A 27,417-nucleotide genomic window follows, 5' to 3' on the forward strand; every position below is an offset into this window, starting at 1 on the left:
TCCTACTTAGGTACTTCTAGATAAGAGAGCATATATTGAGCAATTTGTAGGTTAAGATGCAATATGGAAATGCGTTCTAGATGTATTTGATGTTTTTGACTCGATAATAGTCATCATTTGGGCCCATGGGTGGTGGTTGGGACAAGGCGTAGATAAAGTATACAGTATATCCCGCAAGCTACCGAGGTAGATACAAAAAGCAATGGTAATTACCTACCTAGGTAGGTACCGGCTAAGGATGAACCTGCTGGTACCATCAACCTGTAGCTGTGCCGCATCTCTCTCGCTGGGTACCTCATCGACATCGTGTCACCGCCAGATCGGGTTTTGTATGATAATTCAGCACACAAGCCGGGTAGGCACCTATGCAGGCCGTCTGACCTTCTAAACGCCCTTTTTGTATCACCTAGAAGCTAGTCGCGGGTAAGACACAGCCCGAAAATACGCCAACATGAATTAAGCATTCACCAGCCTTAATTGAGTGATGAAATAAGCGCCTGGCGTCTACCACCACCGGAGCAGTGGTAATGAAATAGGAATAGGCCAACTCGGACTATATCCACTATTGGGTCGTCGCTGCTATTGCAGATGTACAGGCGCTTTATATCATTGTGCTGCTATAAACGCACTTGTGCGTGTAGATAGATACCTAGAAGACGCGCTCTCTTTGTACAGTACAACTTCTCGCTCAATGCTTTTTTTTCTGTTCGCCATTCCCTGCAAAATCTGCCTCACCCATGCAAGTTAGGACGATCATGTAAGTTATGGGCGTGGTATCAGCCATGACCCCCTTTTATTATGCCGCTTCGATTTTGCATTGGTCAGTTCGTACAACCAGGGACGCAAATCCTCACAATAATTTCGGTGCCTGGTTACTGACCAAACAATCACCAAGATAAAGTCCTAGCAATTTTGCTAAAGTGATAACATAATCACTTTATCATTTCAGAGATCTAAAATCTGCATAATAACGGCACAGTCCAAGTATGGAGACCAAACAGGCTTTGACCCAAATATCGAATGATCCTGGGGCAAGGCTTTTCTTAGCGAGACGCAGTGCTACGTCGGCCACTATTTCGGATCCGAGGAGTCCTAACCAGGAAAATATTTTTCATTGGATTGGGGGCCAAAAGTTCTGCCTGGTTTTTATTTCCGTGGTTGTATCTCCGTAAAACATCATTAACATTTTTAGTTCTCAAACAGCGCTCTGTGTTCCTCGTGCGCAAATTAAGTTGTAATTAATATATGTGCTGGTATTAAGTTTCATTATATCCTGAGACATTCGACGACTCGCGTCTAATATGCGCGCAGACGTGATGATACGCCGCAGTGGTTCGCCAAAATGATTCTTCCACCCACGGTCCAATTCTATCTTCTTGTATAGACACCACTGTACTTCTACGGTATCGGCCATCGGTAGAAAGAACACTTTCAAGGTCAACCCCGAGATCCCCCATGCCCAATTGATCACTAGGGCACGAGCCGCTCGAGTTCGTGAAGGTGTTTTGAGTGCCCGCCAGACGGTGATCGCCATGTCCCCGACCCGTTAACCTCGTGCGCTCGAACGTTGTAATTGTTTTTATGTGTCGTACGTGTGGCTTTACCGTAACCATTAATGCTACGAATCGCCATAGTAGTGGGAAGAAGAGCGGAAGGTTCGTCGTGACAATCGCGACAAAAGAGACTCGGTACGCCCATCGACTAGCCTGTCTAGCACCAGACATGGGGGTCGCAGTAATCAGGTATCCACGAAGAATAGCGACCGCGATGACGAAGCACTCCGCTGAGACCAACAGAATGAGCCCCAGCTTCTTCCACATTTCGATATTGGCCATCCATAAGATCGGGAGTGGCACAAAGAACACGTACAAGCTAGTGATGATATTGAAGCTAAGCGTACCAAACAGGCTATACGGCGAAGTAGCTGGATGACATGTTCCTGTAATATATTTAGTACTCCTCTTAGCATGGCCGAGCTTCTGTCCGATAACTTACCACCTGGATCAGGGTTTATCTGCCAGTTCGCGCGGAACGGTCTGCAGCTAAGTAGAGTAATGAGGAGGTCGGCCAACCATGTAACTACGAGGATAGCATATCCAACACGTATGCGGGTCTCGTATTGTCCGAATCGTTCCTAAAGAAAATATTAATACGCTAATTAGAATGTCCTAGGTAATAGAAGGTACTTACCGTGAGGCGACGGTAGAATGCCAGCATGGATCCTTTCGTCAACCATAAGACTGTCGCATATAGAACTCGGGACACGATTTCGAGTTTAGCTCCGGAAGCTCTGTCAGACGTTAGACTCTTGATGGTCCGTCAATTGACAGCAAGCAACGCGTACCTTAGTGTGTATTCCTTGCTTCTAGGATCAAGCGTCTCACGCTGTTCGTCAGTCATCCCATCATTCGAGAGACCACCGTATTTGTCAAGTCCGATATATGTAGATGTCGAAAGGCCGCAGTATACAAGCTGCTCAAGTATCAACAAACCATGTCCCCCAAGATCACCGAGACAACTATGATAACTTACCCCTGCCAAGACTATCAAGTAGTCATCAGGCTTGATATCTCTCCATCCGACCGCTATGATGCGAAGATACATTCGCAAGCCAATGACTGCCAAGCCCACCCCTAACAGGATGAAATCCTCGACCGCTGCCATAGTAAACAAACAAGGGAAGCTCGATGGATTCAAGGCGCTACATGATCCTTAAGTGTGCGAACTTGCAGATATACCAACAAAGGCGTTCCGCAGGCGAAAAGAAGTCGAATTCGTGTCAAACTCTAAGAGCCACATAGCCAACACACTGGAGATAGTGTGGCCTAAGAAGAAGCGAGTCTACGATCCGACACGACCACCAAAGTCGTCAACGAAAAGATATTCGGAATCTTTACCCCGAGAACGTTTATTGCTAGGTGTAAATGCTCCGTGGAAACAGGGACAGGTCTTATATCGCGCACCGAGACCGGATAGAAGGGGAAACAAGCAGGCGGCAATTAGGAAGCGGCTATATAGCATGGGCGACTTTATGGAGAGATCTCCATACCAGAACACGTGGGAGACTAATGACTCTGGCATTTTCATAGCTAGGAAGTCTAGTTAGCGGCCCGGTCTCTTGGAAATGGACAACTCCACGCCTTTTCTTTCAAATACTCGACATATATTCTAGCAAAATCCACTTCAGAGTCCTTCGGATCTCGCGAATATTCTTTGTACTTGGCTGAGGCTTGTGCATATCCGCTCCCTAATTGCACAAGATGAATGGGAGCGATACCTTAGGATCCCTAGACAATCACCTACAGCACGAATCAGTGATGTCTTGGCTCAGAACCAAGTCGGCCTATATATCTACGCATGGTCAAACGCTTCACCTGAGATCTCTTGGCATTACTGTAGAGGTTCCTCGGAAATGACCCGGACATATCCAGCTTGTACACTTCCGCTAGTATATTCCCTGCGTATGGACGGGATCTGATCTCGATGAGGACGAACCTTAATATCCACCTCCGTACTATTCATATAGTACAGTGAACCTAATTACATCACATTATCTTTCGGCACGCATATCCGAGAGAATGGATCTGCTTCTTGACAGAGTAGAATGCGAACAGATTATGGTTTGGAAGACAGATGTGTTCCAGAAAGCCCCATACGGTGAAAGGGGAATACCCGCCCCCACAGCGGCGATATTTGTCTTGCCCAGGATTATTTTCCTCGAGGATATCTATTTATAATAGTTTTCACCACAACCCCTAGCATTTATCCACGTCTTGAACCTGTCTCCATGGCCATTAATCTCAAGTTGTATATCTAGATCAAAAACTTCCAGAGAAACTGCCACCAGATTTTCGGATACCATGTCTAGTAAGTATGTGGGTTCTTTTTTTTTTTTTTTTTTTTTTCAAGAAGCTTTGGAGACGATCTTCCTGGGTAGACACCGAATCTACACCGAAGTGGCTATTCACCATTATACACCAGCTAGTCAGTCGCGAGAGGACGACCATTGAGATTCAAGCACCTATATCATGTTCGCACTAACAATTCTGCACTTGTCGTCAAGGGCAATATCTTATACCATTAATGAGCGCATCCGACTTTTGTCTATATACAGGGAGATAGCCTGACCATACTACCCAATTAACGAGCGCCATGAGTGATGTCCAAATTTGCTCGACCCCTCTTAATTCCCTGCCGTATACCAATGATCACAGGACCGAATACGCCTTAGATCAGAGCGGCGGCAACTAGCCCAGCAGCAGCCGCCACACCGGCAGCCGGGGCGGCAGTAGCCCTCGGCGCAAGACCGGTCGATCCTCCGCCTCCCGAAGTCGAAGATGCTCCTTCGCCCGTAGAGCTGTCGCTCATACTCATACTCATACTCGAAGAGTCCATCATGCTAGATGAATCACTTCCCGACATAGTACTAGAGGAAGAATCCCCCGAACTGGATGAAGAGGAAGAACTATCGGTCGCTGACGACGATGCGGAGGAATCGGTTCCAGATGACGAAGAGTCTGTCGCTGAAGATCCTGACGAGTCGGTGGATGACGATGAAGACGCAGCATCTGTAGCGGATGATGAATCCGAATTCGTAGTCAATGGTACAGTATCGGAAAACGAGGTAAGAACCTGACGAGCAGCGACCTCGTTGCTGTCAGGAGCGTACGCCAGGACTGTTGCAGCGAGAGTGGTCGACGTCGTAGCCGCCGTTAGGCCGATGAGAAGCAGATTTGCACGCATTTTTTCCAATTTCCTATGATAAATTGCCCTTGTAGAGGACGATGATATTCGTATTCACCTAGTTTAAGAGGGTGTACAACCTTACTCGACGAATACTTTCCAAGCCAAATGTATGAGCCCTGCTGGGGGTTTATATTTGTCATGGGACTAGAATGAATGTTAGTGACGGCATTTGATCGAGCCAAGCTTCTCAACGTGTAATTGACGAAGACATGACGGTACCCCTAGAAAAGGGAGCCGCAACTAGGGACTTAGCCGCCCTATGGTGCTAGGCCGAGAGACTTCGAACATGATAGGCCTTAAGCAAAATGCGCTCTTGACGTCCAACGTAGACAAGAATCCAGTCCGGATAATCATCATAGACAATTTATATAGGCTTTACATCTTCATGGCATCATTGTCACTGAGGGTCTTGCGCTTGCGCTCTAGTGGGAGGGTTGGTATCACCAAAAGGGACAAAACAGCAAGACACTAATGACACTAGTACGGAATACTCGCCGAGACCTATTTCTTCTTCCTCGCGGTGGGCTGTTCCTAGAATGGGGGGTTTGGAAGAGTGTGAGCATTCTCGACGTCTCATAAGCTCCTCTGATCACTTCAAAGTCGCAGGTAATCCCATAGCCTGTCCGGACGGAGGCCGTAACATAACGCCGTCAAACTAGCGTTACGGCCCCACATGCGCTGGTTACCGTGTTCGCTTTCGAGGCATACGGGAGCAGCGAGTATTTATTAAAACGAAAATTCCGTGGGCTGAGACATTTGAATTCGGGTTTCGCGTGGGGGCACAAATGTGGGATTTTTTTGCAGTTGGTTTAGGCAAGCCCTTTGTTGGTGGCCCAGTTGCTACGTAACGGATCGACACAATCGTAATGTCTGCGCAAATAGTAATAAGAGCTCGGGGAGCTTTAACAAAGACGAGCTATCATTAGTACTACTAAGACAATAATACCAATCATAGTAAACAAGCTAATAGCATAGCTTAAATGAACACTTAGTGAAGAACGAAGCATAAATGACGAGAATTGTTGCTCTGATATTAAGGCCCTTGTATATATACACACATTGCCAGCTCCGTATATCATAAGCTGCTGTATCCATATTCCATCCCGTAACTTATACACTATACATTACACCTTTTCCCTCAGACCTAGTAGTCCTAACCGGTGTGTGTATAAACCCCCAATTCCCTATCATTATCCGTGTATCATGTGGTCTAAACCCCTTTCTATCCCATAGTATTGACGGGCGGAGGCAGTTATTGATGTAGAAGCTTCTTAAGAGTCGACACCGGTAGGGGTCTCGCATAGAACACCCTGCTCGAGGATCGGCAGGACGCAGCAGCGGGCGCGCTGGCCGATAGCAGAGCAGACGGAGCTGAAGTTATCAGCGTCGGTAGGTGTCGACGGCGGGTTAGCGCAGTCGAGGTCTGCGACGCCTAGGACGTCAGTAGCGCAGCATTGGGCTGTGCCGTAGAGGCCGGAGCAGGGCGTGTAGGTTTGGCGCTGCTCAACGGCGGCTGGGACGGCGAGGGCGACGCCGGCGAAGATGGCGGTAGCGGCTGCGAGGGAGAACTTCATTTTGACTGGTTTGGTTGGTTTATAGGTAGGTAGATTGTTGAGCTAAAACTCTGAGCGAGAGAATTAAGAGCGAAAGACTTTGGAAGAGCGAGAGTAAGCTGCTAAGTAGCTAGGTAGGTCTTTTTGGGAAAAGGCTTTGTCGTTGTTGGTATGCGGAGGTATCTTTGTCTGGTGTAGAAGACTGAAGATCGAAACCTACATTCGGGAGGAAAGTCAGGAGATTTATACACTTTGTCTTCCTATCCCCTGCTGTGTGGTTCTTTGACTCGTCTCCATCCTGCTCGTCTAAAGCTTCGTCAGTGGCTATCGAGGAAATGCGATGACGAAGAGAACCGGGACCGTCAAGCTTCTCTCGGCGCTTTGTTTGCGATGGGGCTTTGCCAGGTACGAGCTTCAGCGTAATAGCTACTATACCAAGACCCCGGGATGTTCGGTTGCATTGGACAAGCTTGCGGATCTTAAGATGAGCTGTTATAACCTCACATTACGAAACGAGGTGATATCTTGTTGATCACTCTGACATGGGATTATTACAGTACCGGTAGCAGTGACATCAAACAAAGGCTTCATGCCCAAGCTTGATGGCCAATGAGGATAAGCTTCACTTCTCCATGCGGAAGTCAAGACCGATGTCCAGCTCACCGGGCTCAAGCTTGAGTTACTATCTTGCACTGCCGCTGAGGGGGGTTCATTTGCCACGACTTATCCTTCATGCAGCAACCTACCTTCCCTTCGTATGAAACGCGTACCTTTACAGCCCTATGCTCGCGGCTCTTGCAATTTGCAAGGAAATTACTACCTTGACGACAATAACAAGGTACCACCTAAGATGAGCTGTAAGGAGGTGACATAGGTGATCGGGGAGGCATCCCGTTGCCTGGTAGCACGTCGGTTGGAAGCCATGACGACGAATAGCATATCGTCGAACGTCTCGACTATAGACAGGGTGCTTATAAGACGGTACTCGGCCTCCGCAAAGCAGGGACAGGAGAATAGTATAATGCGGGCTGCAAGGGGTCAAACGACAAGGAGTCGCGCACTAGCTGCCAACCTCGAGAACAACCTACCTGGCCATCGTGTAGTATCGTGTGGCGTCCATTACACCAGGAGTGCCACAGTTCTAGAAAAGAAGGTTACCCTTCTTGCATCAAGGCGCATACCAGCCTCGAGAGCCGCTGCCCACCATTCGAGAGATCCGGGGGAGATCTTCGCTGCTAGACATCTCGTGTTGAGAAAATAGCAACGAGGCGAGAAGGCTTCGAATACTATCTTCAGCTAGCGTTGGTTTATCGTCCGTCACGATCGCTACATTAGGTCTTGGAATATCTCCGCTAGAGCCGTGACTACTCCGTACGGCACAAGTGCATTCGTAACCGTCGCTAGCTCGGATCGATGAAATCGCGGCTCGAATCGAACTACGGGAAGTATTTCGCATGAAACATAATTAAACCAGCTCGCAGCTGGGATTCGCCTAGAGATTTCAGGGGCAGAGGGAATCGAACGTCGAATGGAAAGGTGAAGCGTGGCCGCGTGGTTTGGGAACAGGAATGTTCGAAAAAATCAAGGAAAGCAAGAAAAGACGGAAAATGATCGTCATAGGCACTACCGGATAGGGTAACGAGGGCTTGACAAACCGTATCAGTGCGTTACTTAGCTAGATCGGCAGTGTGGCGACGGTTGTTAGGACTTTACAGCTTCGTAACTTGCTTAAACCAAAATGTTACTTATTTTTTAGTAAGTGCTATAATTAGGAGCATTATAATATGCCTCTTCTATTATTTAAGGTCTTGGAAGTAATAATTCTAATAGAGAGACATTCTATCGACCTTCGAACAGTAGCCGGCAGCCGTCTTGGCAACTCCGTCATCTATCCGGGGGACGAGATCAGTGGCCTGCTGCCCCGCTTATATCGTCGTTCTAGGGCTGTTATTCCTGGGGTATAATGTCTGGCTCATAAGGTTACATTCAGATCCAAGAATCTCTCTTTTGAAGGCGTCATCTATTTTCTCATATGGATTGGAAGCCCCTAACTAATTTCTGAGTTGTTACAGATATTTATCCTATTTTGAGACTTAGAAGTCTCGGTAAAGTGCATTCATTATATGCTATAGATTATATTTGGTATAGTATGTTACTGAGTTACAAACAGTCCTAATCAACAAGCCTAGACGAGTCGCAACTTTTGATAGATACCCTGACAAATTGTTGGGTAAGGTACTCAAGGGCTATAATGAAATTTGATAAGTTATATCAAGAGGCAAACTTAAGTTATTTCGTTGTTGGTTTGTTGGTCAAGCACCGAATAGGAGATGATTCCGGTACCAATTTCTTTCGTGACTTCATCTTACGCTACCGACTCGAGTTATCATCCGATATCCGGTCACAATTAACAAGTTCCAACTATCCCTTGCAAGTCTTTCAGAACTCAAGGATCCAATAGAGAAGCCCAATAAGAGGGATCAAAATATGCTATAGTAGACCAGGAACGGAAAATGGAATTGCTTGGCACGCTTCAACTAGTAACATTGGCCAAGTTTGAAGCCTCAAATATTAGGGGCTATGATGTAATAAAAGTACGACGGTCTGCTATTGGTGCGACGACTCCTTACTTAGAATTTTATTATAGATACGAACCTGTAATTATGGAATGGTGGTTCCTATTAGTAAAAGGGAAGAGCTTTCAATGTACGAAAACTTGCAATGTTACCATCAATGACATGTATTGCAACACTATTGCAACATATTCTTTATGCCTTTTATTTAGGGAATGTTCCTATCAATTGCCCGGATAAATTTCTGAAGAGAACCTAGGTGAATTGCAATCCAAGCGAGTAGAACGATAATTGAGGAAAATGACTTATTATAAGTTATATTAGTGGAATTGTTCCCACTTCACTATTCTCATCTTCAGAATTCGTTCGATGAATTTGAACGATATTTACTGTTAGGACCTACTCATCTACACTTCAAACAGATGAATGTTCATAACCGCTCTGATGGGGGAGAGGCACATGAAATGTGTCGGTGATAAGGTAGGGCTCCTATGTCACTAATGTGAGATCTAATTTGTTTAGCTACACCCCGTGGGCGATGAGTTTGCGCCTTGGGCTACCTATCTAGCAGCTTTTCTCAGCGTATGGATGGATGTCGGGGCGGATTTCTAGATGGATTAAAGTACAGGGATACTGGGAAAACGTGATGGTTGAATACTTGGGAGGTGTATCGCCGTATTTCCCGGAAGTTGAGGACTTCGGCGATAGCTCCCACATCAGGCACCAGAAGCTGAAAATTGGCAAATTGTGCTCGATTCCGGTTGTGTGCCAAATTATATTACAAGCCTTCCCTAGCCCACTGAGGCAATCTCTATCCCATGATTGCCTATCGCTCCGAATGAATAATTACGCGTAGAAGTTGACGGTCTGTGAAAATCATTAGTTTAAAGCACACAATAATCGGATACTTGACGTTTGAACTCACCTCCTTCTTCTTGGCTTGCACTTCAGCGATCGCGTCTACGTAATGTTCGTGGCTGATCTTGTTCTTGCCCATTCGTAAAGCAATCATACCAGCTTCGACACAGACTGCCTTCAGCATGGCACCACCAAATTCGTCCGTACTTCGAGCTAATTCACCCCAGTTGACGCTCGTGTCGACCTTCATCTTGCGTGAGTGAATCTTGAGAATCTGGGCTCTGGCCTCCTCGTTTGGTAGAGGAAATTCTATCTTTCGATCTAGACGTCCTGATCGCAGGAGAGCAGGATCAAGAACATCGACACGATTCGTGGCGGCCAGGACTTTGATACGATCATCCGATGCGAAACCATCCAGCTGGTTAAGCAACTCCAACATTGTTCGTTGTACCTCCCTGTCACCACTCTTTTCGCTGTCGAAACGCTTGGTACCAACGGCATCAAGTTCGTCGATGAAGATGATAGCAGGGGCCTTCTCCTTAGCTAACGCGAAGCAGTCCCGAACTAATTTGGCACCATCACCTATGAACATTTGGACCAATTGTGGACCGGCTAGTTTGAGGAACGTGGCATCGGTTTGGGCGGCGCAAGCTCGAGCTAGAAGGGTTTTGCCTGTACCCGGAGGTCCGTACATAAGAGCACCTAGAATAATATCGTCAGCATAAGACCCTATGAACTCGCGAGTGCTATGGGAAACGTACCTTTAGGCGCCTTGATACCAATCTTCTTGAACCGTTCAGCCTCCTTCATGGGCCAGACTATCGCTTCGACGAGTTCTTCTATTTGCTTATCTAAGCCACCAACATCGCTGTACTTCTCGGTAGGCTTCTCGTCAACCTCCATAGCTTTGACACGGCTGTCATATTCGGCGGGTAATGTATCGAGGATTAGGTAAGAATCCTTGTTGACACCAATAAGGTCGCCGGGCTTTAGGGTTTCCGGGTCGACAAGACCAATCAAGGGCAAAAAGATAGTTTGTCGAGTTGATGTCTTGATGACGGCGGATTTGCCTACTCTTGTAGCATCGAGATCGATGTTGGCGCCTTCTTCGGAGGATTCGGCGGTAGGGTCTAGATCGAGAAGTTCAACGACGTTACCAACAAGATAAGGTAATTGTCTGTGTGTAAGTGTTAGCTAGTAGTCACGAATGTTAAGAACGTTTGTTTATTTATTTATAGATAGACGAACCGATTGTTAGCGATCTTTTCGTTGTTTTCCTTAATCCTTTCGCCCATAGTCGCCTTCTCATGTGATAACCTTTGAAATTCGCTCTTCATGATTCTTGCGTCATTCTCGAGGAGGCGTTTTCGTGTTTTTAGATCTTCTGTGGTGAGGCCGAGGGTTTCTTCGTCTAAGATCTCCTCTTGCTCGGGCTCTTCATCCTTCATTACGGTGTCACCATCGCGGTTAACGTTGTTGCCACCGTTTGCGCCATCGTCGCCTCGTCCGCCATCCTTCTTGTCTCTACCATCATCGGAGCCGCGTCTCTCGACGCTCTCCAGATTTTGGGAACTCGACATAGTAGATGGGCGAATGGATAATGTAAAAGGCGCTAGGGAATGCTAGACCAGACTTTTAAAAAAGAAGAATACTGTTTGATCAACGAAGGTAGTTTAGATTAGTAGTTTGGTAGTTGTGGAAATGTTGCGACGAGGAGAAGAATGTGATGATTGGAAATGGTGAAATGTTGAAAGTGACGAGATGGAGCTCTAAACGTAAAGCTTTGGTAGATTTTGGCAGTAATCCCTTGTAAAACGTACCTAATGTACCCAGCTAGAACTAATGCTGCAGGTAGGTACCCGTAACATTTTGAACTAGTAGCTTCCCCAGGCAGGCGTTGTCGCGTAATCAGCCTGATGCACTAATCGAGCACCAATATCATGACTAATCGTGACCGTTGTAGCGGGGTGCTCTCTTAGGTACATATCATTACCCCGGTCCACCCGAGCTTATCAATTGGAACATTGAAAGCTCCGTCATCATCACTTGCATTCATTCTCCATTTCCACGATCTTTTTCACATTTCGACGTCACTTACCTGACTACCAATGGAAAGGTAGAAATGTCACTTAAATTTCATTGACATAGTCTATAGACTAAATTTTAATTACAATCACTCATCCTGGCTGGAATACTTTGGTCTAGGAGACCGGCTTCGACGACGGATGCCGCCGATGCGAAAAGTGTTTCTTCAACACCGGCCTCTCACGATACCATGACAGAACCCTCCGTCCAGCCAAGCTTGACGCCGCAGTTCTGCTTTTCTACTGTAGCCCTTAGAGGTGCGCCCTCCCTGTTGGTCATTTGTGTTTAAGCCCCAAGGCTCATTTTTCGCAAGACTTCCTCCGAATATCTCGTAGCGCTATAGATGATTCGATAACCCAAAACCTCAATGCACTCGTGACACCCGCCAAATCGGGGTTTGATCCCACGTCGACTTCTGTCCGGATCGCGCGAGCGTCTAATCGGTCTATCGACCCCCGAGCATGCCAGGCGTTTAAGGATAAGGTTTTATTCCCTTCCTGGCAAGCGAGATCCGATGTCTTGACATATTGTGCCTACGTCGCTACTAGTCCAGATCCAGACGATCCCGAGGTTGCTTTACGGGACGCCGAGACGGAGAAGAGCCGCGAGCGAGTAGTTGATGAGAGATTAGATCCATATTCCGGTCGATACTTCCCTCGAGAGCCTCGTACGGAGCAATTAGCAAACTTGCTAAGACAAGAAAGGAGTGTCGAAACCATTGTTCGATCACGAACCTGGGATTTAGTACGGGAGCGATGTGGTGACAACTTTTCAGATGCTGAGGCAGCTTTGAATAACTGGAGAGCAAAGAGAGAGCCGTCGAGTTTATGACGAATGAGAGAAATGGTCTCTAGACTACTGCTTGCTAGATCTGAGGCTTCACATTTTATTGATTGCCTAGATATATAGTAGCCTTTACCTGACATGTATGTTGTCAAGTTTTGTACCCTCACCACTACAATGTAAAAACACGAACAATCAAACAACCAGTACCCTTTATATCAAATAGCGAATCCATGACGTGTCTCATGTTTCTGGTCATTTTCTTCAGTCAATCTGGGAAAAGTTGAGCTTATATAATATACCGTATATAAAGCTTACACTCGTAGAAGAATGTGGTATAGTTACATACTGGATCGGGTAAACATCGGCTATCCATAGCTCTAAATTTTCTACCACGCCCACCTTCCTCACCTAAAAGACATCCCACTTCGGCGGTGCAGCCGCTAAACAAGCGCAAAAGCTCCGAACGTTTAGGAAGCTTCAACGCATTCTCGAACTTCTCTACCTACCAAAAACAACAATCTGTTGTAGCAAGCAAGCAATCCGGCGTGACTTACAATCTCCTCACACCGAATTAATTGCAGCTAGCATTACAAGATTGGTTTGTATCACCAATACAAGGTTAGCAAAAGTTACCATACACACAAATCCACCAGCTGTCTTCCGGTCACAAGACGAATTAACTCGTTGTGTAGAGTCGAGTCCCCACGTTCTAAACGCCGTCCCCGAGTACACCGACGTCGTCGACAGCGAGGTTTTGACGGTGGGGGAGCTGCGCGAGCAATCACACAACCATGCCTCAACCTCTCAGTTCGAAAGAGAACTCTCTCTTTCGACAAGTCATCCGCAATTATGAGGATAAACAATACAAGAGGGGGTTGAAGGCGGCTGAGCAAATTCTGAAGAAGAACCCCAAACATGGCGATACGATGGCGATGAAAGCTTTGATTATCAACCAACAAGGGAAGACGGAGGACGCATTTGCACTTGGAAAGGAAGCCTTACAAGCCGACATGAAATCCCACATATGTTGGCATGTTTACGGATTATTATACCGACACCAGAAGAACTTCGAGGAGGCTATCAAGGCTTACAAATTTGCCTTAAGACTCGAGCCTGAATCCCCCCAAATTCAAAGAGATCTTGCCTTCCTCCAGGTCCAAATGCGCGACTACCAAGGTTACATACAAAGTAGAACTGCCATGCTTCAGGCTAGACCCCAGTTGCGGCAGAATTGGACAGCCCTTGCAGTTGCGCACCATTTGGCAGGAAACCTCACCCAAGCCGAGAATGTCCTCTCCAAGTACGAAGAATCCTTAAAAGTCCCACCATCTAAGACCGACTACGAAAACTCCGAAGCTATCATGTACAAGAATTCCATCATTGGCGAAATTGGGGACTACCAGAGAGCTTTGGACCACTTAGAGTCTGCTGCTAAGCATAATCTTGACCGATTAGCCGTCTTGCAGCTTCGTGCTGAGTACCTTTCGAAGCTTGGCAAGAAGGAGGAAGCAGCTGATGCCTACCGCTCTCTACTCGACCGTAACCCGGAACATCCAGAATATTACGCGAGTCTTGAAGGCGCCTTAGGTCTCGCTGCTGATGACAACTCGGCTCGAAAGGCGATTTACGATGAGTACGCCGAAAAGAACCCCCGCTGCGACGCCGCCAAGCGATTGCCGTTGGACTTTCTTGTTGGTATGTCTCACTAAATTAATTTCCTCCTTCACGAACGGTATGCTCATAGCTCATTTAGGCGACCAATTTCGAGAAGCAGCCCGAAGCTATCTAGGATTGATGTTAGACAAGGGAGTTCCTTCGACCTTCGCAAATCTCAAGCATCTCTACACTGATTCATTCAAGAGGGAAACACTCGGATCCTTGGCGCAAGAGTATCTCAACTCAAAGAGATCATCCGGTGAGGAGACAGTGACGAATGGAGACGCACTAAAAGGGGAGCCAGCGGCGTTGTACTACCTCGCTCAACATTACAATTACCACCTAAGTCGTGACCTTACTAAGGCGCTGGAGTATGTGAATAAGGGCATTGATCTATTGCCTACCAACGTCGAATTTCACATGACTAAGGCAAGGATATGGAAGCACCACGGAAACACCCAAAGAGCATCAGAGACCATGGACGAGGCCCGCAAACTCGATCTGAAAGATCGATACATCAACACAAAGGCGGCAAAATACCAGCTACGTAATAACGAATGCGAAGCTGCTTTAAAAACAATGGGTCTTTTCACTAGAAATGATTCCCCGGGCGGCCCATTGAATGACTTGCTTGACATGCAAAGCGTGTGGTACCTCACCGAAGATGGAGAGGCGTGGGTCCGTAACGGGAACATAGGATTAGCCCTGAAGCGTTTCCATGCTGTCTATAGCATCTTTGAGGTATGGCAAGAGGATCAATTCGACTTCCACAGCTTTTCGTTGCGAAAAGGACAGATCCGTGCCTATGTGGATATGATTCGATGGGAGGACCGTCTTCGTGAACATCCATTTTACACACGTGCTGCTCTCGGTGCCATCGCTATCTACGTGACCATGTACGACAGTAGCCAAGCACTAAACGGTGTGGATGGATCTGCGGGTACTAATGGAGACGAGGCGGCGGAGAGGAAGAAGAACGCTAAGAAGGCCAAGAAAGAAGCCCAGAAAGCCGAGCGAGAAGCAGCTGAGAGAGCCGCCAAGCAAGACCCTAACAAATCCAAGAGTGCTACTACTGAACTCGTTAAGAAGGATGACGACCCGAATGGATTTAAACTTGCCACGACCCCCGAACCTCTAGCCGAAGCCACCAAATTCCTTGCACCTATTCTTCAATTTAGCCCGAAGTACCTCGACGGACAGATCGCCGGGTTTGAGGTCTTCATCAGGCGAGGTAATATAAAGAATTTCCATATGTATATATGATGTATGCTAACCTATAACAGAAAAATACCTTCTCGCCCTGCGATGCTTGAATGCTGCATTGGCTATTGAAGAGGATCATCCTACGGTCCATGAGCAGGTCGTCCGATTCCGCCAGGCCTTAAACTCGAAACTTGCATCCCTGCCTCCCAAGGTTGCTGAGGTCTTGAAGTCCGAGTTCAAGGTCGTAGACGCCTCAGCGGACTTGAAGAAGTTCAATGCAGACTTTAAGGAGAAGCACAAGGACAGCGCGGCACATGTCATCTCTGCAATTAAGATAGAGAGATTACTAGGTGAGGACAAGAAGAAGAGCGAGAAGGATCTTGTCGCTGCCCTCAGCCTGAAGGATATCGAACACGAGCAGGCAACCGAGTCGCTTGCTCTCCTGCGACAATGGCGCAGTGCTGAGGTCGACGCGTTCAAGACGGCGGCCCACCAGAAGTGGCCAGAGGTGACAGCGTTCGCGTAAGACCACTTCGGCATTCGACATACGACAACATATCCTTACCCTTCACCATCACCTACCTTATTCACAGAGAATTTCCAAGGAGTAGATTCACGTTACATAGGTTCCTTCGAGAACAACGGGGAGACACGGGAGGAGTGAGCAAAGCTTGCATAGTGGAGAGTGCTGCATCACATAGATCAGGGGGGCTGGCTGGCTGGCTTACTTCTCGGGTGTGGTGCTGGTAACGGGGAAAAAAAGTAGTACGATGTGATACGATACGAATGAAGTAGATAGGTGCTAGTGTAGCAGTGGCTTGGCTCTCTGACTAGCACTGGATTCTTAAAGAATAAAAAGGACAAAAGGCATGCGGATTGAAAAATTATTGGTTGGTTTGCGTTTTGTGTTGTGTGCTTGTTTTGGGTGCTTAGGTTGGGGGGTTGTCGGAAAGTCATGAGTGGTGAGTATTCTCTTTCTACTTGGAAACGTGATTCTTGGATGTTCGAGGGGGACGAGTGTCCTGGTTATTCAACTTCTACGAGTGTAGCTACGAGGCATATCAAGCATGGCGGCACGAGTGTGCCAGTCCATATCCTCTATTTCATCTACGTCCCGAGGGTAAGCTATTCCCAAGAGAAACAGCATCGTACTAGTTGCTACGTTCGGTTAATATCTGCAATATATGCAGTGCCTTATTATCGGTCTCGGTCCGGTGACCGCGTGCTGGTACATCTATTGTGCAATATCCCCATCCTTCCATCTAGCTCCTTGATCAAAAGTCCATCACCACCAATGTGGAACGTAAACTGCCCAGGCACCTAGTTGGGTAGGCACTCGCGAAAACGGGGAGCAATAGAAATAACACTATTTCCTTCTAGAATGGGTTGTTCGTAACAGGCTCGTTGTCCATTTGAGAGAGTAGGCGTCAATTAAACAGCCTATTTGTATTGAGACTAGTGAGATCCAGTTCGTGTCTTCGTCCGCCTCGAAACAGTCGAAGTTAGGATGAGGGAGGAGTAGTTCTTCCTTCCCCGAGTTTGCTCATCGTGAATGCCAGCTTATCCACGAGCAGTTCACCGGGTTGTCGCTGAGAGAGATAGGCTAGTGGATTATATCTCTTAGTTAAATACCCTTCGTCATAGAAATATTCCTGGATGGCTGGAAACACTCTCTCGGGCCAGTATGATTCTTTAAGGAGGTGGGCAATAGAATCATCATATGGAGGTATCGGATACGCACGCTCTATCGACAGAACCCTTTCTACGCAAGAACAGAAATCCTCTGAACAAGTTGCGTAGAACATAGGGAACTCCTGGGTACCGAAATCCACAGAATAGTTGACTGGTTCGATTTCCTCTTCGTCCATTGAACGTTGGTAGCACGAACATCGCTCAAGGTCGAAGTCATACGTTACAAAGAAATTCGCCGTGAATATATCGTATCGGGAATTCAGGTATAAGCTTCCTATTGGACGTTCAGATTCGTCATCGGGATAGCCGTTGACCCAGACATTCAGCTTGGTGCCGTAGAATTCGAGAGCGCAGGATCGGCTCTCTACATTGACCGAAAGGAGTGGGGATGCAAGAGATTTGAAGGGATAAATTGTGTTGTTCCTCTCATCGAGGATCACTACACGCCCTGCTGATTCATTTACTAACGCCTGTTCCCAGATGCGAAGACGCAGTTCCGCGGGTAAGCGTTTGATGGGAAATTGGGTGTCGCAAGTATTTTCGATTCGGGAAGGCATTGTCGAAGATTCTTTTGGTGCCTGGTGAGTTGGTTGTTGTGACGAGTGTGAGGTTTATGAATTGCTCGAATGAGGTGGAATGGTCTGAGTGCTACTAATTTATAGAACGCGTTGCTGCGGTCTGCAATTGACCCTTGTAGATCTACTTTACAACTGAGAAATTTTGTGGAAGAAGCAGCACGCTTCTTTACGCAAACAAATATACTAGTTTAAATGCTGGGTATTTAAGTTTGAGGTTGTTCAGGCAATGGTAAACTTCATACCTAGGTAGCTGCAACACGCCTGAACGGCAACTGCCAATATGGATCAAACCCTTAACTGTTTCCGCATCCTGTGCCTAACAACTTAAATTTTATTCAAATCCATTCAATGTTCAATGTTCTTCTCATTCTATACAGAATATTGAAATGCATATTTTTTATACCAAAATTCTAACCAAATACACCGATCAAATGGTACTCCACTGCAATAACAAAGGCGGTTGCTACATGGGTGACTCACCGACAAATAGATGCTGCTATTTGCTGAGCCAAACCCAGAGAAAACAAAATCCCACTACCTACCAGTAGTGGGATATTCTCAATTCAATTGATTTTGTATCTTAAGTATGCATTCTAGAGTAAAGCAGAGATGTTAGCCTTGGTTTCAAAGGGCGGTTGTGTTATAACTCGAGATATCAACATAAAATTTCCATCCAAAGTACTGTTCACATGTCAATCTATGAATTATGCACCACTATAATGAAAAGCCCAACAGTCTTTGTGTAGTTCGCGATAAAATACGTACCTAAATCACGGTGTGAAGCCCTACAGCGAATCATACCGAGAGATAGGGGTTAGGGGCTATCTGATTGGAGCTAAAGATAACACCATATAAAGCCAATTAGATGCTTCGGCGTTAACAACTCCCCACCTCCCATCACTCTCTTAAAGGGTTGGGCTGCCTGGCGAAATGGTATCGCGTCACTTTCCGGTACTGGAATATGGTGAAGATTGCGGGTTCGAGTCCCGTGGTGGTCGTCTCACTTTTTGATTTATTGATTATTTTGTTTCCCCTACTTGTGATGCATCTGCCCGAATTTCTTTCTTTTTTCAACGAGACACGAATGATATAATGACGTAATTGCATTTTTTGAGCACCGCCTCCGATAGGATTAGACATGCCCTTCACCATTTAATGCCTACACTATAGGTGCAGTAGATTCTGAATCAATTCCTGATATTCTTTCTATCTTTTAGCTATTAATGAGTATCATTTATTAGTTTTCCTTTCCCATCCTTTTCGGGTAGCTAATACTATAATGCAATTATGAGCCAGCGACTCTAAGAACTATGTACTGGGTCCCTATCGTGATGGATATTAGCCACCAGTTGACCGTTCAAGGTAAATTAACCTAGCATACTGCAGCAATATCAAAGCTGCCAGCGTCCTATGTATAATCATCCTTTCTCCCTACTCCGCTGCTCCTCAACATTAAATCACGTATTCCTTAAGTAGGACACCTCCTGGGCTCCTGAGTTGGTGGTATCATTCCCGCTTCCGAAAAAATAAGGCGCTTCCGCATCACAACAACCCCCCCCCTCCTCTCCATTTCCGATTCAAATAAACGGTTAAACTGTCTTACCATTCTCCGAAACCTTCCGACCCTTAGCATTATACGTCGCAGTGCTAAATGCCTCATAATCATCATCATCCCTCAGATCATCCTCATCCATGTGCACACCTGCCAGACACCCCTTACCAACCTTCGGCCAAGCCGGGGGTACCGAATCCGAGTCCGGTGATGATTCCCTGGTTTTCGCTACGGCGAGATGGAGGTCGGGGGTGGATACTTTGCTGGAGTAAAGCGCTGGGCCGGTGGGCACGTTTACGTTAATGTTGGTATTGGTGTGGGAAGTGGAATTGGAGTTAGTGTTGGTGTCGACTTTGATACGTGTGCCATCGTACGTGGAGGACGGGCGCGCCGATTGAGCTGCGCTGCGTCGCGGCTCGTGCGTTGGGAAGATAGGGAGGTCGGGGTGTAGTTCTGTGGCGTAGATGATTATGTTGACGAGTTGGGAATGTGAGACGCTGGAGAGGTAGGAGCGTTTCTGGTGTGATGTTAGAATCCATCCCGCGAGTATGTCATGTGGCATAGGGGATGGAGATGAAATAAAAAACTTAGAAGTTAGATTGGACTCACCTGCTTGCTGGTCTTGGCAGCCCAACTAACGCCCTTAAAACCCTCGATATTTTTCTTACGCGCAAGATGGTTCTCACGCTTAGCGACGCAGCGGCTGCAGAACCAAGGGCGCGACCCATCGCTGACGAAGTCATCATCGATATACGGCTCGTGACACATCTGATGCCAGACACAGTTGCATCCATCGCAATAAACGATCTGGTTTGTCGATAGACCAATTCCTCGCGTGCATACCTTACATAGAGCTTGCTGTTCCGGTGTGCGCTGCTTTCCTGAAGCTCGGCGCTTTGCGTCACGTGCGAATTGCTCCGACGGGTTATACTGGGTCGGCTTCTGCACCTGGCGGCCGGACTTAGTCATAGTAGGCGCGGCCTGAATTTCCTTGGCAGAAGTGCTGATAGCGGGGGCGGGCATCGCCATGGTGGTGCCGTCGTTATCGGTCATAGATAGTTCGCTTAGGACGGAAGATGTATCTCCTTCCTCGCTATCCCTGCCCCTCTTGCGCTTGGTGCCGCGCTGTGTCTTACTCTTATGTTTTGGCGCTGGCATCTTCTGCGCCTGGGGTGCTTGCTTCGACGCGGGTAGGCTTCGACTCTTAGTCGGCAGTGGAGTGCGGAGGTTAAACGCATCGTTCACTGGCGCACGTAGAGTACTCGCTGTAGATGATGGTATTTTATTTGTAGTAGATAAGTTGGTAGAGTGAGATTTACCGGTATACGGTAGAGGCATTGTGAGAGGTATGTTGAGATTCATTAGGAGGCGTCTCTTAGTATCCTCGTATTCATCTTTCTTGAAGTTGGTCGGGCGTATAGTTGAAGAAGCAGACGAGAGAGCTGAAGATAGACTTCCTGGCTTAGAGTTGATACGTTTAAGGATCATCTGAGTTGTCGTTGAGAACTGTGGCATGTAGGGCGGACGGCTCGATGAACTGGCAATGCTTGGCGCCGGACTTGATGCTGTAGGAGGTGGTGCTTGGGCAGACGTCTTCGGCGTAGAAGTTTCAACTGGCGCCGTAGGCGCATCGCCTTCTTTCTGTTTATTTGCATCCATATCTATTTGTATTCTCGCGTTCGATAACGAGAGAACTGGAGAGGGTTGAACAAGATGGTCTCGAATGTAAGTGGTGATGTGATAGTTTGTCTTGTAGACTCTGTGTCGGTTTCCTACCGCGGATTTGTTTCAATTAATGAAAATATGAGTTTTGATTGATGGTAATTGATCAATAGACTCGTCTCGATATTTCTAATGTCAGATAGAAGAATGTGAAGATGATGAATTGAAGATTAAAAGGTTGAAATTCGTAGGTGGAGGCCTAAGCACGTGACATACACGTGATCGTGCGATTTCCCGGGGGCTCCTGCCAGCACTGTTGGTGAAGATCAGACCACTTTATTTTTTTTAACTTGCTCAATAGCAATTTAAATATCATTTGGGTTTGGTCATCTGCTCTTGCTGATTGCTGAATATTTAAGACCACTGTGCCATCTTATTTCCTAATATGCAGAGTACCTATCTTAGTTAACCAATGTCGTACGCCCCTATTCAGAATGGACTAATACCATTGGTCAATTCCATTAGTCGTTTGCTATTATTCAACTCAATCACCCACCAAGATGTCCGAAGATACCTAGGTATACAGAAAATGTTTCAATGGTGTTAATTTGTTTTATATGGCCTGTTGAATGGAATTTAATGATTTCTTTTGCATCTCTGTACTATCTTATTTGGTGGAGTTTTACCTTACTGCTCCTTTCTCCTTCAACGCCGCTACCTCACTTGCCTCCAGGCCAAGAATATCCCCAAGAACTTCGTCGGTGTGCTGACCTAGAGTTGGTGGTGCGGTTCGAACACCAGGTTGGCTTTCGCTATACTTAACAGGTGTGTTGACCAATTTGACCGGTCCACATTGTTCGTGCTCTACTTCTACCACCATATTTCTTGCTAAGGTGTGCTTGTGGTTCAGTGTTGTTTGAACGTCGTTGATTGCTGCATATGGCATGCCTTTTCCTTCGAAAACTTCTAGCCACTCTTGCGTCGTTTTCTGGGTGCTAATCTTTTCGATTTCGAACTCTAGCTCTTCCCGATTGGCTACTCGTTGTGAGTTGATGCTATACCTAGAATCGGTCTTCCATTCCGGTCGGCCCAGACCATCACACAAGATACCGAATAATCGATCATTTCCGGCGCCGAATAAGACATCCCCGTCTTTGGTTTCGAAAGATTTATACGGGACTATCGATGCTGCGGGGTAATTAGTGAGAGCTATTGAAAACAATCTCTGCTAAGACTTACGATGAGCTGTCCCCCACCGGCCAGTATCCTTCTTCCCACTGATAAGACAGCTACTTGCGATATTAGCAAGGGTGGCGGTTTGACAGTCGCTTAAAGCAACGTCAATATGTTGGCCGCGGCCCGTCTTGGCACGTGCTAGAAGAGCAGCCATGATGCTGTTGCTCGTGTAAAGCCCCGTGGTTAGGTCCGTGACAGCCACACCAACCTTTACAGGTGGACCATTTCGGTCACCAGTGATGTGCATCAATCCGAACTCAGCCTCAACCATAACATCATACCCGGCTCGTTGCGAATAAGGTCCTGTTTGGCCATATCCCGTGATCGAGGCGTAAATCAAACCCGGATTGATTTTATACAGTGTCTCAAAATCCATGTTATACTTCTTCAAAGTACCTGGGAGATAGTTTTCTACAAGAATGTCGCATTTCGCTGCCAGCTTGTGGAGGATTTCTACACCCTCGGCATGTTGGAACGATAAGCCCAACGACTTTTTGTTACGATTAACCTAAACTAACATTAATATCATTATCTAGGCACGTAAGACGACATATCTAGGTATGCGAAACCTACTGTCATAAAGTATGCTGACTCTCCCGGACCTTCTAGGTCAGACCCTTCTCGGTACGTTGCATAGGGCGGACCCCAGGCGCGCGTATCATCGCCGCGTGTTGGATGTTCGATTTTGATAACTTCTGCGCTTGCATTCGGTACAATATTAGCTCAGGATGCTCCCTTGCGTCATGAAAAAGGAACGTATCGTTTATACCCAAGGTCGCCAAGAATCTGTGTGCAGTATGGCTATGATAAGGACGATGTAAGCGATTGTGGCACATGGCTGGGGTCAAGAAGATCACTCGCTACAAGTACATACGCCGGCTAGAACCCTGGTCATGTCCAGGACACGGTAACCCGCCAAAGGCAGAGACGATAATCCTTCATTGCTCACAGCAGAATATTGTCGCGCAAAATTAGCCTGATGTCGAGTCCTAAAGATTGTGGTACTACGACCAGCACGGAATATTGTGCGACTAAGCATGGCGATCTATTGAGAGCGGCTGTTCACCGAAGCTGAGCATACGGGGGCTGTATCGGCCGGTACCCGGAATAATCGAACGGTACAACGATTCACGGGCTGACGTTCAACACCGAAGTCCAAGCTGGAGTAAGGTAGGCAATATAATTGGCCCTGCGAAAACAATACCTTATAGAATTCAGCTGCCCTTTTCAACTAGGCTCAGCGGAAAATACGATAAAGAATCGAAATTCGAGGCTCGTGTTCCGACACTAAGGTAACTGGGTGGGTTTACTTGAGTAGCGAAAAACGGCCGCTATTCCCCCTCGGCTCGGCTCAATTTCCAGCGTAGTTACCCCACAGTTTAGCTGTGTTAAAGCAATTCCGCCACTATTATTAGTGCAAAGGACCCGACGCTGTAGAACCGGCATCTTCCTTACAGCCCTATTATGTCCCCTACTTCCCATTCGCATCCCTTACAGCGACGGGTATCTTGTTGCGATTGTACATGATATTAAAAATCGGAAAGCGGAAATACCCTTCTGTTTATAAGCGCTAATTCATTGCTCAAAAGGATTCGACGATCGTTATCTTGTTCATATTGTCAGCTTATCTGTCTTAAAAAACTCACCTCATGGATGTCTTCCTTTACCTTGCCAGAGGAGGCCCTTGCGCGGAATGAGTGCTCTAGGTGGGCGGTGCAACTAATTGATTGCGAATATGGAGAAATTCGGTCGAATTAATACGTCTAACTGCTGGCCTTGTTGAAGATCTGGTCGCTGAATCGAGCCCGGAACGGCACGATTTGCATCGCCCCATCAATATTTTGCGGGTGAACTCGACCGGCCGAGAAGTCCGAATGGCCAACTGGAAAAACAAAGCACCAGATGTCAACCTGATATGAGGCTTGACGAGAATATTTTTGATTACGTGTGTAACGACCGCAACGCCAGCATAACGATCTGCGCCGTATTACCTAACTTGACGTCGTTTAACATCTAGTGCACGTCACACTGTTGAACAAGAAAAAGAAAGTCCTCCAATTTTTGTTGGCTTTGAGCGTTAACTTTCGGATGCCCCCAGCCGGCTTATTGCTTGTTCTTGTCTGATGATGGCATTTTGATTTTAAAAAATAAAAAATGAGGGAGCCTTGCGAGCAACTAGATTGCGTTGCATTCCTATATACCAAAGTAGGAATTGTTGTATGCTCATCCCTCGTGGGCGCACCCATGTCATGGGTGGACCCGACCAACGAAGATGCTCAGCCTCGATCATTTGCGACAAAATTGCGCCCGATGCGACGTTATCCAGCGTCTTTATAGGCAGACAAGCGCTTAAGAATGGCAGAACGCATCAACTAAGGGATAATTCCATGCAGATACTGACCTAAAAGAGTATAAGAATTCGTTTTATTCACCTTGACGCGCAACAACGCTCCCCGTACGGTCCGGCTAACATTACAGGGATCACCGATATGCCCTGCCGTCCCGTATGTTGCCGTGTACGAATGTAACCACATATGGCAAGACATGCAGCACTTGATTGGTCCAATTATAGAATAGTGTCTCGGTCGCTCCAACTCGGTGTCCCTCGTATTCTCTCACTGGATACGGCAGCCAAGTGTGGCAACGCGGGGGGTGCGTAATAACTTAAAGATGTAGCATTTCCTCCTTGCACAACAGCTTTTTCGCATCCGAGCTCTCTTCCCGATATTGTCTGCGACCCACGGTAGATATATCGAACCGCCTTCCGACTATCTAGGTATCGCCACTTTACTAGAAGTGGATATATATACATGATTAAGGAATCAGTATGGCACCCTCATTGCATCGGCGCATGCCTGACGACGCATTCGACACTCACATAGAATCAGAAACAAGAAACGACGACGCCGACTGGGACGCCATGGAACCGTGGTTAATAGCTGTCATTGTTCTCGCGTCTCTCACTGCGATATCATTAATTATACTCGGGGCGCTATATTTGGCACGCAGACGGCAGCGCACTGAGCGAGAAAGCAAAGAAGACCCGCTCCACCAACGGGACCACAAGAGACGCAAATTAAGCGATTCAGATCGGATGGCCGCAGAGGAATTGGAAAGGGCTCAAATGATCCGGAAGTCTCTAGCAAGTCGGACGTCGTCACACGGCGAAATCGAAGGTCACCGCCACTCACGTATGTCGGATTATGAAATGGAAGAAGCCGATCACTCGGAGCGCGAGCCCATGGCGCCCAGAGATAATTGGAAGGATTGGGAAGCCGGGAGCCAGGCACAGAGACCAATTCCTGGTGTTCAGGACCTCGAGATGGGTGTACATCCGGCACTTCTACCGCAACCTCATCCTCAATTGGTCATTTCGCATCCTTCGCGATCGCCGTCGCCTGCGAGAGGTATAACACCACCGCGATTATATATTCCATCGTGAGTGGATGGAAATCTATTGAACATTTATTTGCATTTGGTCTATTTAATGGGATAGATATTATCGGGATTTGGAGTTATGATACCACGGGGAGCATTGCGTCGGCGTTTAGGAATAATGGCTAATCTCTAGTAATGATAGTGTATGATCTTCATAATTCTCAATTTACACCATTTATATACGGGGTTCTGTCCTCGAGGTGAAAGTGCAGGTATTGACGCTGGCGATAATGATAGTTGATTTTCCAAATCGGCTGGCCATTTGTTCAACTAACTGGGTCCTCAGCAATTGCTCACCGACCTTTCTATCGGGGAATGCCGGCGAACTTCCACTCAAGGATCAAGACTAATACACGAGGATTGACGCAGCCTCTTCTTCTATGCTTGCCCAGAGACCATTTATGCCCTCGATCAATTCCGCCGGAAGAGGCCCCGCCCGAATTGAAGCATCATATGCATCAATTTGTTTTTGATTGCGAGGTCCAAGGATGACGCCATCACCCTTAGCTCCGTCCAAGATCGAATGGTTCAGCACCCACCGCATGCTGGCATCGGCGATATCGATCCCATGAACCTTGCACATTTCCGCCAATTTGCGAATCGCTTCGTGGAAACATGGCTTGTCGTACCACATTCTACCAGCCATACCCATGATATTGTCTTTCGAAACTTCGAAACGCGTCCCCTTGAGAGATTCGGGATCATTGTTTGTAAGCGTCACTTTGCCGGTTAACATTCCGCCAGCGATGGCGGAGAACGCGACGAAGGAAACACCATGCTTGCGGAGGAAAGGGAATAAGGTCTTCTCGTAAGTGCGACAGAGAAGATTGTACTGCCCCTGAAATACGCTTGGCTTCACATATCCCTTCTTCTCGCAGATATTCACATATTCTCCGAACATTTCCGGCGAGAAGTTGCAAATGCCTAGCTTCGCGAATTTCCCCTGCCGGTACACGGCGTCCAAGGCCGCGGCTGATTCTTCCAAAGGGGTTACATGATCCGGGCCCAATATGTAATAAATATTAACCTGTGATATTTAGCTAGGTTCTTTCGGTTACCAGCGAAGATACGATCGTACCTTGTCTGTCTTCAAGCGCGCCAAACTCTCGTCGATTGACTTATGTATCGCATCATTCGTCAACGTATTTTTCCCGCCGTCAAACCACATTACCTTCGTGTCGATAACGAAGCCATCGTGGCCAATCTCGCCAATGAATTTTTCTGCGATATTCGGGTTGGTGAAGGGATACACGGCTGCTGTATCTATCTCCTTCCAACCCAGCTTTTCGACGCTCGTGAGCTGCTCGCGAACTTGGTCGATGCTGAAGTTGTGACCCCAGGTCCCTGATCCAACAAGAATTCTCGGCGCCATCTTGTCTGACTTGTATTCATTGGTTTTTGAAGACGGAATTCTAGGCAAAACATCGTGGCCTTTTATCCCTTTCTCCTACCCAGTCCGTGATCTAGTCTTTTGAAGTCGTCGGAGACATTTTGACGTACTCATCATCATCCCCAGCTGCGCAGTCGTTTAATAGGGCTGTGTAGACATGACTAACACAGGTGGATATAAGAACATTCTCGGTGTTGGATATACACCGGCGTCCGAGATATCGATCTGGATCGGGTAATCCGACCTGTAATATTTCGGACCTCGGACTTGATATTTCCCCACACGGCGCAAGAGGACCATCCGTCTTCTCGGCCCTCGGTGAAGATGGAAGTCCTTTAGTGGAACCTATTTAATCGTCTCATGTCCTACCATATAAGAAACACTTGGTGTATGCCACAGCGCTGCATTA

At 47.1% G+C, this 27,417-nt stretch overlaps 11 protein-coding genes and 1 non-coding gene across 12 annotated transcripts; 4 read left to right on the forward strand and 8 right to left on the reverse strand.

Moving 5' to 3' along the window:
- Positions 1-1,256: 1,256 nt before the first annotated feature.
- On the reverse strand, positions 1,257-2,664 carry F4822DRAFT_434926 (uncharacterized protein; the record flags this gene model as incomplete). The annotated part of the gene is made up of 5 exons (XM_051462097.1): positions 1,257-1,939; positions 1,996-2,134; positions 2,191-2,290; positions 2,345-2,472; positions 2,533-2,664. 5 exons carry the CDS (start codon positions 2,662-2,664, stop codon positions 1,257-1,259), a joined length of 1,182 nt encoding a protein of 393 aa, XP_051308773.1.
- Positions 2,665-3,941: 1,277 nt separating this feature from the next.
- Positions 3,942-5,057, reverse strand: F4822DRAFT_421805 (uncharacterized protein; the record flags this gene model as incomplete). The annotated part of the gene is made up of 1 exon (XM_051459831.1): positions 3,942-5,057. A coding segment is annotated over exon 1 (511 nt), but the record flags the coding sequence as incomplete, so codon positions are not given.
- Positions 5,058-5,998: 941 nt separating this feature from the next.
- Positions 5,999-6,671, reverse strand: F4822DRAFT_89311 (fungal hydrophobin). The gene is made up of 2 exons (XM_051464131.1): positions 6,520-6,671; positions 5,999-6,397 (listed from the first exon to the last, which is right to left on the reverse strand). The coding sequence occupies exon 2, from the start codon at positions 6,318-6,320 to the stop codon at positions 6,018-6,020; it is 303 nt and encodes a 100-aa protein (XP_051308775.1). The 5' UTR covers positions 6,321-6,397; positions 6,520-6,671; the 3' UTR covers positions 5,999-6,017.
- A 2,470-nt stretch (positions 6,672-9,141) lies between these two features.
- On the reverse strand, positions 9,142-11,589 carry F4822DRAFT_421810 (26S proteasome subunit P45). The gene is made up of 4 exons (XM_051459832.1): positions 10,979-11,589; positions 10,492-10,907; positions 9,798-10,432; positions 9,142-9,739 (listed from the first exon to the last, which is right to left on the reverse strand). Exons 1-4 carry the CDS (start codon positions 11,308-11,310, stop codon positions 9,719-9,721), a joined length of 1,404 nt encoding a protein of 467 aa, XP_051308776.1. The 5' UTR covers positions 11,311-11,589; the 3' UTR covers positions 9,142-9,718.
- A 176-nt stretch (positions 11,590-11,765) lies between these two features.
- F4822DRAFT_421811 (putative caffeine-induced death protein Cid2) lies at positions 11,766-12,839 on the forward strand. The gene is made up of 2 exons (XM_051459833.1): positions 11,766-12,072; positions 12,129-12,839. The coding sequence occupies exons 1-2, from the start codon at positions 12,006-12,008 to the stop codon at positions 12,644-12,646; spliced, it is 585 nt and encodes a 194-aa protein (XP_051308777.1). The 5' UTR covers positions 11,766-12,005; the 3' UTR covers positions 12,647-12,839.
- Positions 12,840-13,038: 199 nt separating this feature from the next.
- Positions 13,039-16,344, forward strand: F4822DRAFT_421813 (N-terminal acetyltransferase A, auxiliary subunit). Its single transcript, XM_051459834.1, has 4 exons — positions 13,039-13,219; positions 13,294-14,296; positions 14,355-15,488; positions 15,541-16,344. The coding sequence occupies exons 2-4, from the start codon at positions 13,393-13,395 to the stop codon at positions 15,984-15,986; spliced, it is 2,484 nt and encodes an 827-aa protein (XP_051308778.1). The 5' UTR covers positions 13,039-13,219; positions 13,294-13,392; the 3' UTR covers positions 15,987-16,344.
- On the reverse strand, positions 16,275-17,991 carry F4822DRAFT_421814 (uncharacterized protein). The gene has a single exon (XM_051459835.1). It carries the CDS (start codon positions 17,707-17,709, stop codon positions 16,963-16,965), a length of 747 nt encoding a protein of 248 aa, XP_051308779.1. The 5' UTR covers positions 17,710-17,991; the 3' UTR covers positions 16,275-16,962.
- A 655-nt stretch (positions 17,992-18,646) lies between these two features.
- F4822DRAFT_t124 lies at positions 18,647-18,728 on the forward strand. The gene has a single exon. It is a non-coding gene; the product is annotated as a tRNA-Arg (tRNA).
- A 195-nt stretch (positions 18,729-18,923) lies between these two features.
- F4822DRAFT_421815 (uncharacterized protein) lies at positions 18,924-21,171 on the reverse strand. Its single transcript, XM_051459836.1, has 2 exons — positions 19,892-21,171; positions 18,924-19,799 (listed from the first exon to the last, which is right to left on the reverse strand). Exons 1-2 carry the CDS (start codon positions 20,939-20,941, stop codon positions 19,320-19,322), a joined length of 1,530 nt encoding a protein of 509 aa, XP_051308780.1. The 5' UTR covers positions 20,942-21,171; the 3' UTR covers positions 18,924-19,319.
- A 374-nt stretch (positions 21,172-21,545) lies between these two features.
- On the reverse strand, positions 21,546-23,477 carry F4822DRAFT_421819 (CoA-transferase family III domain-containing protein; the record flags this gene model as incomplete). The annotated part of the gene is made up of 3 exons (XM_051459837.1): positions 22,754-23,477; positions 22,184-22,688; positions 21,546-22,132 (listed from the first exon to the last, which is right to left on the reverse strand). Coding segments are annotated over exons 1-3 (1,012 nt in total), but the record flags the coding sequence as incomplete, so codon positions are not given.
- Positions 23,478-24,995: 1,518 nt separating this feature from the next.
- Positions 24,996-25,800, forward strand: F4822DRAFT_421823 (uncharacterized protein). The gene has a single exon (XM_051459838.1). The coding sequence runs from the start codon at positions 25,008-25,010 to the stop codon at positions 25,620-25,622; it is 615 nt and encodes a 204-aa protein (XP_051308782.1). The 5' UTR covers positions 24,996-25,007; the 3' UTR covers positions 25,623-25,800.
- A 164-nt stretch (positions 25,801-25,964) lies between these two features.
- On the reverse strand, positions 25,965-26,990 carry F4822DRAFT_434936 (Aldo/keto reductase; the record flags this gene model as incomplete). Its single annotated transcript, XM_051462098.1, has 2 exons — positions 25,965-26,645; positions 26,697-26,990. 2 exons carry the CDS (start codon positions 26,988-26,990, stop codon positions 25,965-25,967), a joined length of 975 nt encoding a protein of 324 aa, XP_051308783.1.
- Positions 26,991-27,417: the final 427 nt, after the last annotated feature.

Source organism: Hypoxylon trugodes (genome assembly GCF_022578975.1).
Source record: "Hypoxylon trugodes strain CBS 135444 unplaced genomic scaffold F4822scaffold_12, whole genome shotgun sequence".
NCBI lineage: Eukaryota > Fungi > Ascomycota > Sordariomycetes > Xylariales > Hypoxylaceae > Hypoxylon > Hypoxylon trugodes.

Coding starts and splice junctions, on each gene's coding strand:
- F4822DRAFT_89311 (XM_051464131.1), bottom strand. CDS start 6,320: ATGAAGTTCTCCCTCGCAGCCGCTACCGCCATCTTCGCCGGCGTCGCC.
- F4822DRAFT_421810 (XM_051459832.1), bottom strand. CDS start 11,310: ATGTCGAGTTCCCAAAATCTGGAGAGCGTCGAGAGACGCGGCTCCGAT. Junction 10,908..10,978: donor GAAAAGATCGCTAACAATCG/GTTCGTCTATCT, acceptor ACTTACACACAG/ACAATTACCTTATCTTGTTG. Junction 10,433..10,491: donor TGGTATCAAGGCGCCTAAAG/GTACGTTTCCCA, acceptor ATATTATTCTAG/GTGCTCTTATGTACGGACCT.
- F4822DRAFT_421811 (XM_051459833.1), top strand. CDS start 12,006: ATGACAGAACCCTCCGTCCAGCCAAGCTTGACGCCGCAGTTCTGCTTT. Junction 12,073..12,128: donor TTCTACTGTAGCCCTTAGAG/GTGCGCCCTCCC, acceptor ATTTTTCGCAAG/ACTTCCTCCGAATATCTCGT.
- F4822DRAFT_421813 (XM_051459834.1), top strand. CDS start 13,393: ATGCCTCAACCTCTCAGTTCGAAAGAGAACTCTCTCTTTCGACAAGTC. Junction 14,297..14,354: donor GCCGTTGGACTTTCTTGTTG/GTATGTCTCACT, acceptor TAGCTCATTTAG/GCGACCAATTTCGAGAAGCA. Junction 15,489..15,540: donor TGAGGTCTTCATCAGGCGAG/GTAATATAAAGA, acceptor AACCTATAACAG/AAAAATACCTTCTCGCCCTG.
- F4822DRAFT_421814 (XM_051459835.1), bottom strand. CDS start 17,709: ATGCCTTCCCGAATCGAAAATACTTGCGACACCCAATTTCCCATCAAA.
- F4822DRAFT_421815 (XM_051459836.1), bottom strand. CDS start 20,941: ATGGATGCAAATAAACAGAAAGAAGGCGATGCGCCTACGGCGCCAGTT. Junction 19,800..19,891: donor CTGCCAAGACCAGCAAGCAG/GTGAGTCCAATC, acceptor ACATCACACCAG/AAACGCTCCTACCTCTCCAG.
- F4822DRAFT_421823 (XM_051459838.1), top strand. CDS start 25,008: ATGGCACCCTCATTGCATCGGCGCATGCCTGACGACGCATTCGACACT.